This window comes from Montipora foliosa, unplaced genomic scaffold (assembly GCF_036669935.1).
Source record: "Montipora foliosa isolate CH-2021 unplaced genomic scaffold, ASM3666993v2 scaffold_414, whole genome shotgun sequence".
Taxonomy (NCBI): Eukaryota; Metazoa; Cnidaria; class Anthozoa; order Scleractinia; family Acroporidae; genus Montipora; species Montipora foliosa.
In genome coordinates this window covers 127,501-140,000 of record NW_027179717.1, presented here as the reverse complement: position 1 = coordinate 140,000, position 12,500 = coordinate 127,501, and the positions used below count along the sequence as shown (strand labels likewise).

The 12,500-nt window shown below is 39.9% G+C and overlaps 2 protein-coding genes across 2 annotated transcripts in view; both read right to left on the bottom strand.

Annotated features, from left to right (window-relative positions):
* The window catches only part of LOC137988351 (substance-K receptor-like), a 138,932-nt gene that overhangs the window by 124,608 nt on the left and 1,824 nt on the right, over positions 1–12,500 (bottom strand). The window lies entirely within an intron of this gene.
* On the bottom strand, positions 762–3,626 carry LOC137988350 (substance-K receptor-like). Its single transcript, XM_068834377.1, has 2 exons — positions 3,368–3,626; positions 762–1,841 (listed from the first exon to the last, which is right to left on the bottom strand). The coding sequence occupies exon 2, from the start codon at positions 1,833–1,835 to the stop codon at positions 858–860; it is 978 nt and encodes a 325-aa protein (XP_068690478.1). The 5' UTR covers positions 1,836–1,841; positions 3,368–3,626; the 3' UTR covers positions 762–857.

The following is a 12,500-nucleotide window of genomic DNA, read 5'->3' as shown; positions in this document are numbered from 1 at the left end:
GAGGAACCCCTTCCTGTAGAGGGATTCTTGCTGCAACACCATAATCATGCCACAAAGGTTGCTAGTCTACTGCTGTTTTTGTTTTTGTTTTGTTTTTTTACTTTATACAACTGTCTCTTAGAGACACCTGAAAAATTCACGTGGCTCCAACGGGATTTAAACCCATGCCCTCCACGATGCCAGTGCAATTCCCTACCAACTGGGCTATGAAGCCACTCATTTAGGAGCAGGTCAATTTGTTGGGTACATGTCTTCCCGTGAAAAGAGTGATGTATGGAACAAATGTTTAAGAGATAAATTATTTGACTCACTATTTAACAGTTGGCTTCAGCATCACAGCTAGTAAGAGTTAAAACTCGAGCGGCATGATTCTAAAGCTTCGGTAATTTCTTAAATAACGTTTTACCACAATTACCCCAGACAAGATTGCAATAATCAAAGTGAGGTTGAATTTACGCATTGTGTATGTAATGAAGAGATGGTAGAGACTAACGGTCTCATCCTTTTTATTTCGCCTATCCCGACAGCGACCTTTTAGATTCTTTGCCACCTTAGATGTTCATCAATGACTATCCCAAGCGATTTGACATGCTGAAGAGAGTTCCTCAATAGCAACGCTCAAGTGGTTTTAATAAGGTACTCAACTTTTCCTGCAGCCAATTGGTATAATTTTGGTTTTAGCACTATTCGAAGTTAGTTTAATTTAATATGTAAATGAGGCCTGGTCCAAGAGTGTAAGATACATTACCCCCAAGCCCCGCGCCGCCATCTTACGTAAATTTAATCATTACACAAGCAGCTGACCTAGCCTTTCGATGGACAAGAGATGTAGTTTGAGGCCAAAGTAAGACTAGACACTACATGCCATTAAGAGGAAATTCCTGAACATGGCGGGCGGGCAATGGTCTACACATCAAAACTGAAAACAGAGCTCTTTTGAACTCTGACATTCTAAAGGCATAAAATATGGGATTGACGAGTGAGTTTCCGTAAAGTAAATAAAGAGTAAGCAAAGTTAAACGTATAATTGTTCGATGGGAAATTTCGTAGTAGAGTACCGAGTCCACACTGCCGGCAACAAACCACAAAACGATATGTGGTAAGGACAGCATCGAAGACACACTCGTCACAATGAACAATGTCTTTGTCAGTTTTCTTTCTTTAATGATTCCACCATGGCGCCGAGGAAGTGTTCCGCAGTTCATTTTAATAGCGATGGACGCGCAGGAAACAAGGATAATGAGATGACAGCAAGATAAAACTAAAGGTCTGTGAATGTCATAAGGCAAGTAGACACCGTACCAGAATAATAGGAAATCCACAGCCACCCATATCCCCGCTGTAAACCAAACGGCGAAAACAGCTGCTCCAAAGGTCCTCTTTTTCATGAGGCGATGCTTAAATGGACGAAACGTTGCGTGTAAACGCTCCAACGAAATAACAGCAAGATTTACGACGGAGGAGTGCAAAAAGAACATTGCCAAACTATCTAATATACTAGTGGTCAAGTTCTCGACAGCAAACCAAAACTTCCATAAGAAGATGTCCCCCTCCAGACAAAGGAAACTCAGATTATGGACCAGAATGGGCGCCGAGAATAATGCAACAAAGAGATCAGCAACTGTCAAGTTGATTACCAGGTACATGTGACGCTTGCGAAGACTGCGATCTCTTAAGAAAACAATGATTGAAAGGCCATTCAATGTCACTATAGTAGCCAACACTGTGTATAGTACCAGCTGCCAGGTGATGCACTCTGATCGAGATACACTCAGCTCAAATAACGTGACGTTTTGCTCACCAAAGAATGTCGAATTACCCGACTCAGCAGCCATCGATACCTGAAAAGAGAAATCGCTAGTAAGATATCATAGTCAAATATATGAATTTTTCCACTGTGACACTATCATTCGTTTGCATAAAAGACTTTAATTATGACTACAATGAGGTTTTCGAGTTGACGTTGCGACTAGGGAAGGATTGAATAAAAAGCTGCAAAAGCTCAAGGCTAGCCACTGTGTCCGGGGAATCCTCTTCTAATGATTTTGAAATCGAAGTCACCAGAACTGGAAGCTAACCATCCGGTTATATCCTTCTATTTTCTTAACCTTGATTATATTTTGAGCGGTGAAGGACAACCGCTGTAGTACAAGAAAACGGATTCCCGTGCAAGCCCCTTGGAATAAAATTCTACTAGCCGCATAAAACGCGCCAAGAGAAAATGAGGGGACAGAGAAGGAGGCTCCCGGTGCAGCCCTTGGGATATGTCATGTCCACGAAAGTTATTTTTAGACGAGCGGAAGTCTTCCGAGACGTCCGCATGCAGGCCAACCTCGGTCCGATGTTTGAAAGAAAATATATATTCATCAGCCTTCCACGTGCGCCATCATTTTCTCTTTTTACTAAGAACCTGAGAGCGAAGCAAGACTGCATGCGGACGTCTCGGAAGACAGACTTTGTCTAGAACAAAGATTTCCGCTCGTCTAAAAATAACTTTCGTGGACATAACATATCCCGGCCAACGCCTTGAGCCTCCCTCTCTGCCCCCTCATTTCTCTTGAACGCGCATAATACATTTTCACTTAATAATGTAAAATGAATAATGTAATCCGGTAATCGGCTCTGATCGATCTTTGAGTAGACAGTAAACCAACCGAATCACTGTCTTTTCTGCTCATCGCCTGAAGAAGAAAATACGCTAACATAAACAATAAATGGTTTTCACCTGACATCACAGAAGCCATGTTGGTGCACAGAATGAATGGAGAAAATAGTTTTTCAGAATTTGACGCTATTATAATGCAAAACATGAACCATAATTTGCCAACCTCGTTCCCAGGGTCTTCTCGGCTTTCAACATTGAGGCGGGTCAGGACACAGTAGATCACGTGATCAATTTGTTCCGTCGAGGATAGACAAATATGCAATGTTTCCAAAATGGCGGCAAGGAATAACCTTCAGATGCAAGGCTGAAAAGCCCCTAATTTTTTTTTTTTTTTATCAGCGTACCTCGGACAGATTCGATGTGATTCAAGAAATTAGAGCTGAAAATCGTAACTTAGAACAGGCGCTTGCCAACCATGACTGCAGGACAGCTGCAGGCAAGATGAAAGGACCAACTGGCGCAGAATTCTTGCTTCCGTCGTTTTAAAAATTATGGCCTTTCTAGAAAATTTATATTACCAAGCAACTGAGCAAAGATAATTTCTTGCACTTCGTCTTTGTTTTTTTTTGTTTTTTTTTTCGAGTGTTAGACGATAACAGACAAAATAGGCCCTGGATTCTTGATAACCGATGACAGAAACAAGTCTTAGAGGGCTGTTAATTAACATAAGCATTATACTCCATGGAAGCGTTTAAAACTCACAGGGTTTTCTTTTTTTTCGAAGTTCCGGCCTCTTGCACTAACTCCGACAGTAACATAAATTCTCTCTCACCAAGAACAACACGACACTGGAACTGACAGTGGTGCTACCGCAAAATTGAGAAGTCTTGAAGACCCAGCTAACTATGATCTCACCCGATCACATTGGTTTCAGTGTTTAACTCGTCTACACATGCAGCACAGCGTATTTTATTGCATTTTAAACATTAGCATCTGCTTTGCTTAGTCCAATTGTACTGATCCAGTGGAAGCTTTTAAGAGTAGTTTAATGTAAATACTAGCCTTCACACAGGCTCTCCATGTCGTTAATCGGTTACCAGCTGTGGCGATTAGAGCCTGAGCTAGCCAGCTGTTGACCAAACGCCATTTGAGCAACAATTAACTGACGCACGGTGAGCCTGTGTGCAGGCTATGTAAATATCGCCTACGGTCATACAACATAGAAAAAGTCCATTATTTCTCAAACTTTTTTCACAATAAAGGTCTTCGGTAACTTATTACAAGAATATAACGTTAGGTTCATTACAGTAAATATTTTTTCCTTCGGAGCGACTTTTCTGCTCTGAGTGCTCATTGAGCAGATAAACTACCCGAAACGTACTGCTTTTTTCGGCTCATCCTCTGAGAAAGAAAATACCTTAATGTGATTCTTCAGAAAAAGAAAGTTGTCGAACGATTTTCTTGAAACTTTCCCTGAATATTCCCTACTAATGCCTGTTTTGAGAACTACAATAAAAAAGATATGTCACCGTGCTTGCTTAAGAGATATAATGGGCCAATCGTACCCCACTGATACTAAACACGCGCATTTGTTAACACTTGAAAAGACACCTGACAGGTACAAAGTCTAGAGCCGATATGGAACACTGTCCTATATGTAGTCTATGGAAAAATCACTCAACTTAAAACGACGTCAACTCAAAACCTTTCTCGAGTCGTTGTTTTCAAGATCATCATTATTTACATTTTAGGTCAGAAACTTAAGGCTCTTAATCTTAATCCACATCTGACTAATTGGTGTCTTTGTTTTTTGAAAAACAGGAAGTAGTGTCTCGTTTTTAAAGGTGGAAAGACTTTGGGGGAGGGATTTGTCCGAGATTCCTTAAAAGGGAAAGTGTCTCAACCCTTTTGGCGCTTATATAAAGGTGTATGAATTGTGCCACTGTGACAATATCATTCGTTTTCATAATACTTTAATTATGACCGAATTGAAGACCCGACTAGCTGAACAAGAAGCTACAACACCTAGCGGCTAGCCATTTTGTCTGGGGAATTATCTTTTGAGTGACATTTGATATGGAAGTCAGCTGAACTGGAAGCTGAATATCTTGCTATTTTCTTAGCATTGATTTTATTTTGAACCGCGGCAAAGGCAGGTTCCCGTGAACGCGCCTTGCATATGATAAAAACATCCAGTATTGAGGTGTTCGTTAAAATCGTCTCTTCTCTTCATTTGTGTTATATATGTATTATAAGATAACAAAAACTGGAAAGACGACTTGCTGATATTTCGTCTTTATCTAGCAAAGACTTCGACAGGGCAACTGACAAAGCGATCAGAATCGTTACAAGATATACTCTCGTTGATGTAAGACGCAGCAATATAAAAATGCACGCGCGCTATCAAGCAAGCGGGTTACAACACAGTGGGAAATTGAATCTTAAACCTACAACCTCCGGATGCAAGGCTGAAAAGCCACTAATTTTTTTTTTTTTTTATTGGCGAACCTCGGACAGATTCGATGTGATTCAAGAAATTAGAGCTGAAAATCGTAACTTAGAACAGGCGCTTGCCAAACATGACTGCAGGACAGCTGCAGGTAAGATCAAAGGACCAACTGGCGCAGAATTCTTGCTTCCGTCGTTTTAAAAATTACGGCCTTTCTAGAAAATTTATATTACCAAGCAACTGAGCTAAGATAATTTCTTGCACTTCGTCTTTGTTTTTTTTTGTTTTTTTTTTTTTCGAGTGTTAGACGATAACAGACAAAATAGGCCCTGGATTCTTGATAACCGATGACAGAAACAAGTCTTAGAGGGCTGTTAATTAACATAAGCATTATACTCCATGGAAGCGTTTAAAACTCACAGGGTTTTTTTTTTCCGAAGTTCCGGCCTCTTGCACTAACTCCGACAGTAACATAAATTCTCTCTCACCAAGAACAACACGACACTGGAACTGACAGTGGTGCTACCGCAAAATTAAGAAGTCTTGAAGACCCAGCTAACTATGATCTCACCCGATCACATTGGTTTCAGTGTTTAACTCATCTACACATGCAGCACAGCGTATTTTATTGCATTTTAAACACTAGCATCTGCTTTGCCTAGTCCAATTGTACTGATCCAGTGGAAGATTTTAAGAGTAGTTTAATGTAAATATTAGCCTTCACACAGGCTCTCCATGTGGTTAATCGGTTACCAGCTGTGGCGATTAGAGCCTGAGCTAGCTAGCTGTTGACCGAACGCCATTTGAGCAACAATTAACTGACGCACGGCGAACCTGTGTGCAGGCTATGTAAATATCGCCTACGGTCATACAACATAGAAAAAATCCACATTTCTCAAACTTTTTTCACAATAAAGGTCTTCGGTAACTGATTACAAGAATATAACGTTAGGTTCATTACGGTAAACATTTTTTCCTTTGGAGCGACTTTTCTGCTCTGAGTGCTCATTGAGCAGATAACCTATCCGAAACGTACTGCTTTTTTCGGCTCATCGTCTGAGAAAGAAAATACCTTAAGGTGATTCCTCAGAAAAGAAAAATTGTCGAACGATTTTCTTGAAACTTTCCCTGAATGTTCCCTACTAATCCCTGTTTTGAGAACTACAATAAAAAAGAGAAGTCCCTGTGCTTGCTTATATATTTAAGAGATATAATGGGCCAATCTTACCCCAGTAGTGCCTGTCACGGTACTGATACTAAACGCGCGCTTTATTTCATCGGCTTAGGGTACATTTTGCGGTAGCTGAACAAGAAAGTTTTAAAGTTAACACTTGAAAAGACACCGATCGGTAGAAAATCCAGAGCATATGGAACACTTCCTTATATAGTTTATGCAAAAATCACTCAACTTAAAACGACGCCGACTCAAAACCTTTCTTGAGTTGTTGTTTTTGATCATCATTTAATTAGCAATGCAATACATTTTAATATTGTTATTATTCACTGTAACTGATGAAGGTCATACGACCGAAACGTTTTACACTACATTAAATCTTTTTACTTTTTTAAGTCATCAGAAGTTGTCCGTCCACTGGCCTCTTTTAACTTATATATATATATACATATATATATATATATATATATATATATATAAAATGAAATGACGTGATAAATTGATCATCAGCTAAAAGTGCTCAATGGGTTTACCAGAGCTTTGAATAGATACGTAGACTTGAACTAGGTCAAAAACATTTATTTGCTACTCCGAGTTTCATGCTTCTCACGAAGCAATCATCAGGCAACTGCCAAAAAGAAGGAATACATGGTGTTTTACAGTGATTTTGAAAATAACGGTAGCAATTCACTATAGGCTGGGGTGCATAGCAACGGTTAAACAATACAAACTGTTTCCAGTGAGCTGCTAAAAATAAGCCTTAAATAATTACGCTATTGAGAAGGAATTTCTTTGCATGTCTGCAACTTGTTACAAGCTCATTTCTGTTGTTAAGGGTCGCCAAATCTGGTCTACAAATTATATAGTATTTCTCCCACAGACATAAATTACACTTCTTCGTTACATTTGAATAGGATCTCGCATGCCTAACAATCCGCCATTTAATGTGATAGTCGACTTTCTTGTCTTTCAAACCCCATACATATTTACTAAGTTCAGTGGAATTTCTGTAGCGTTCATTTCTAAAGGAACATGTGTGGTTTCTATAACGTGATTTGAATGATGTGTCGCAAAGACCGATGTAAGTTTGCTTTGACTGAGATGTTGTGACCTCTGCTCATCTCACAAATTTGAATGTGGCCAGCTATGTTGGTTACAGGCGTCGACATCTCTACCAACGGAGCGATGAGCATAAAAGATCTGGTTCAATATTCAATCACAGCCAAAGTCAACATCAATCAAGAACAATAACATCTGACATGTTTCGCATTCTTAAGAAATGCTCATGCAAATTTGATTGTCTTGTGTATGAAATGTTCCTTATTCACGAGCACAAACCGTGTCTGAATATCCAAAGTGACTCGATAAAGGCAAAACTTTTCACCTAGCCTCTAGGGACTTTGAACTTAATCTTGGACATTAATATTCGAGTTATCTGTAAAATATTATATTTGACCTGATGATGGTGTCATAAGGACATCGAAACGTTGTCTTTAATAAGTATGTTTCTGCCCGTAATTTTTATCATAAAACAAAAAAACGAATCCAATAAAACGAATAATAATCACTCATACACCTGATGGGATTTTTCCCTGGGAACACCCAAAAGAACGAATGACTTTTTACCTGATTTGATTTTTCCCTGGTTCCATCCAAAAGAACGAATAATTTATACACCCGGTGGCATTTTTTTCCATGGAACCATTCCGATGAACGAATGATTATACTCCTGGAGGGCCCGGTTGTTCGAAAGCCGATTAACGTAATCCAGGATTAGCGTAAACGTTTGTTTCATGTTTTCATCTCTTTGGTTAAAGTTTCATTTGCTTATTTTTGTTTTTCAAGATTGACTTCTTCTAATGTAAAGTTTTGCCGAATATCAGCGTTGAACAGCATTAGGGCGAAGAGAAATTAACTCCTTGGTTAATTTTTAATCTGGGATTAGCGTTAAACGGCTTTTGAACAACCAGGCCCTGCAGTACACCGTGTATCAGAAGCAGCACAATGTCACTTGGGCGTCCATGTTTTTCTGGGCCATTGCCCCTTCTTTGGCTTCCTACTCCCCATTTCGTAGTAGTCTCTTATTGCATCAGGCATTTTCTTTGTCATACTGGGCCCGGTTGTTCAAAAGCCGATTAACGCTAATCCCAGATTAAAAATTAACCAAGGAGTTTATTTCTCTACTCCAAAATGCTGCTCAACGCTGATAATTAGCAAAACTTTACATTAGAAGAATTCAATCTTGAAAAACAAAAATAAGCGAAAAAAACTTTCACCAAAAAGTTGAAAACTTGAAACAAAAGTTTACGCTAATCCTGGATTAAGCTAATCGGCTTTCGAACAACCGGGCCCTGGTTCCCAGATCGACTCCTTCTCATATCTCGGGCCCAGGACATGTGTGCAGTTTCGGTCGTATTTGAATTATTTTGTCGTAAGCACGGCTGACGTTTGCTGGAGACTTTGCAAATGTTTGGAGAGAAGGGAAATTTTTGCCATCTTATTCTTCCATGTAAGTAACCAGGTTTTTTTTTTTCTTTATTTTTAACTATAATTTTGCTTCAGTAATCATATTATACATTTGGTAAGTGTGGTTTTGGTAAATGTTATTTCCATTTTTGCTTAATTGGCTTGCCAGATTTGGTCGCGTCAGTCTGCCTATGGTTTTGGTGCTGTTTTTCCTCCAGGGTTTCCGGTTGCTCTTTTCTTTTTCCTTTCTTGACTCGGCCAAGGGGATCGGCGCTGGACTAGAAATCCCCTTGCTCGGTTGCACTCTACCCCTGAAGATTCGCAGCCATTTCCGAGCCAAATGGTGTCCCAGTCAGCTTTTCTTTACCTTCGGGTTGTTTGAATTTCCCTTATTTAATGCACCTGTGTTTCATTTTGCATGAAATTTATCTGGGTTTTGGAGCTGCCCTTTCCCATGTTTTTTTTAAGAACGAATGTTTCATGTAGGGATTTTTTTCCTATTTATTATTCTAATTTTTTAAGATCGAACAATTTTCATGTTCAAATATTTGTTTATCCCTCTTGCTTGATTTAGTTTCTTATACATGTAGTATCTGGCTGTTTTTGAAATTAAAGTTTTAGCTTCACACAGAGTTTGTTTTGTTTTGCTAAATCCACTGTGAGGTTGAGAGTTTGCTTTGTGAATTTCTCTCCTTCATTTTACAGACTAATTTTTGGCTATGATTTTCCCCCAACTCACCATCCACACACACAATATTTCCCCCACTTACCCGCCTTACTAGAGATTATTATTTCAGTTAGTGGAGAGGAACCCCTTCCTGTAGGGGGATTCTTGCTGCAACACCATAATCATGCCACAAAGGTTGCTATTCTACTGCTGTTTTTGTTTTTGTTTTTTTTTACTTTATACAACTGTCTCTTGGAGACACCTGAAAAATTCACGTGACTCCAACGGGATTCGAACCCATGACCTCCACGATGCTTGTGCAATTCCCTACCAACTGGGCTATGAAGCCACTCATTTAGGAGCAGGTCAATTTGTTGGGTACATGTATTCCCGTGAAAGGAGTGATGTATGGAACAAAATGTTTAATAGATAAATTAATTGACTCACTATTTAACAGTTGGCTTCAGCATCACAGCTAGTAAGAGTTAAAACTCGAGCGGCATGATTCTAAAGCTTCGGTAATTTCTTAAATAACGTTTTACCACAATTACCCCAGACAAGATTGCAATACTCAAAGTGAGGTTGAATTTACGCATTGTGTATGTAATGAAGAGATGCTAGAGACTAACGGTCTCATCCTTTTTATTTCGCCTATCCCGAGAGTGACCTCTTAGATTCTTTGCCACCTTAGATGTTCATCAATGACTATCCCAAGCGATTTGACATGCTGAAGAGAGTTCCTCAATAGCAACGCTCAAGTGGGTTTAATAAGGTACTCAACTTTTCCTGCAGCCAATTGGTATAATTTTGGTTTTAGCACTATTCGAAGTTAGTTTAATTTAATATGTAAATGAGGCCTGCTTCAAACGCCAGCTTCTACCGTGTCAAACTTAAATGAGTTTGACCTGGGAGTGGTACAACAATAACATGGGAGTGGTTTCAAACATCGAATTAAATTCGTTCGCACCAAATTCAAAATAAATAAAACAACAAAACACACCTTCCATCCAGCGGTCAGATACAACATGCGCAGAAGAATCAGTAGCGCGAAATTTGAAAATGGCCTAAGGGGGCCAAGAGTGTGAGATACATTACCCGCAAGCCCCGCGCCGCCATCTTACGTAAATTTAATCATTACACAAGCAGCTGACCTTTCGATGGACAAGAGATGTAGTTTGAGGCCAAAGTAAGACTAGACACTACATGCCATTAAGAGGAAATTCCTGAACATGGCGGGCGGGCAATGGTCTACACATCAAAACTGAAAACAGAGCTCTTTTGAACTCTGGCATTCTAAAGGCATAAAATATGGGATTGACGAGTGAGTTTCCGTAAAGTAAACAAAGAGTAACCAAAGTTAAACGTATAATTGTTCGATGGGAAATTTCGTCGTAGAGAACCGAGTCCACACTGCCGGCAACAAACCACAAAACGATATGTGGTAAGGACAGCATCGAAGACACGCTCGTCACAATGAACAATGTCTTTGTCAATTTTCTTTCTTTAATGATTCTGCCATGGCGCCGAGGAAGTGTTCCGCATTTCATTTTAATAGCGATGGACGCGTAGGAAACAAAGATAATGAGAAGACAGCAAGATGAAACTAAAGGTCTGTGAATCTCATAAGGCAAGTAGACACCGTACCCGAATAATAGGAAATCCATAGCCACCCATATCCCCGCTGTAAACCAAACGGCGAAAACAGCTGCTCCAAAGGTCCTCTTTTTCATGAGGCGATGCTTAAATGGACGAAACGTTGTGTGTAAACGCTCCAACGAAATGACAACAAGATTTACGACGGAGGAGTGCAAAAAGAACATTGCCAAACTATCAAATATACTAGTGGTCAAGTTCTCGACAGCAAACCAAAACTTCCATAAGAAGATGTCCCCCTCCAGACAAAGGAAAATCAGATTATGGACCAGAATGGGCGGCGAGAATAATCCAGCAAAGAGATCAGCAACTGTCAAGTTGATCACCAGGTACATGTGACGCTTTCGAAGACTGCGATCTCTTAAGAAAACAATGATTGAAAGGCCATTCAATGTCACTATTAGTAGCCAACACTGTGTATAGTACCAGCTGCCAGGTGATGCACTCTGATCGAGATACACTCAGCTCAAATAACGTGACGTTTTGCTCACCAAAGAATGTCGAATTATCCGACGCAGCAGCCATCGATACCTGAAAAGAGAAATCGCTAGTAAGAAATCATAGTCAGATGTATGAATTTTCCCACTGTGAGACTATCATTCGTTTGCATAAAAGACTTTAAATTATGACTACAATGAGGTTTTCGAGTTGACGTTGCGACTAGGGAAGGATTGAATAAAAAGCTGCAAAAGCTCAAGGCTAGCCACTGTGTCCGGGGAATCCTCTTCTAATGATTTTGAAATCGAAGTCACCAGAACTGGAAGCTAACTATCCGGTTATATCCTTCTATTTTCTTAACCTTGATTATATTTTGAGCGATAAAGGACAACCGCTGTAGTACTAGGAAACGGATTCCCGTGCAAGCCCCTTGGAATAAAGTTCTACTAGCCGCATAAAACGCGCATTTTACATTTTCGCTGAATAATGTAAAATGAATAATGTAATCCTGTAATCGGCTCTGATCGATCTTTGAGTAGACAGTAAACCAACCGAATTACTGTCTTTTCTGCTCATCGCCTAGATAAGAAAATACGCTAACATAAACAATAAATGGTTTTCACCTGACATCACAGAAGCCATGTTGGTGCACAGAATGAATGGAGAAAATGGAGAAAAAAGTTTTTCGGAATTTGACGCTATTATAATGCAAAACATGAGCCATAATTTGCCAACCTCGTTCCCAGGGTCTTCTCGGCTTTCAACATGGCGGCGGGTCGGGACACAGCAGATCACGTGATCAATTTGTTCCGTCGAGGATAGACAAATATGCAATGTTTCCAAAATGGCGGCAAGGAATAAGGTGAGAGAAATCTGGGTTCGACAACTGCCAACAAAATAATACAAACAAAATGGCGTGCCAGGGGAAGCTACAGGAACTGCACCGACCAGTGGTCTGGGTGAAAACATTGGTTTGTTGTTGAGGCTCTCATTCTCGCCAGCGCAAATTTGAAACATCTGTACAAGTAAATGACTGGGACAAGGCCGG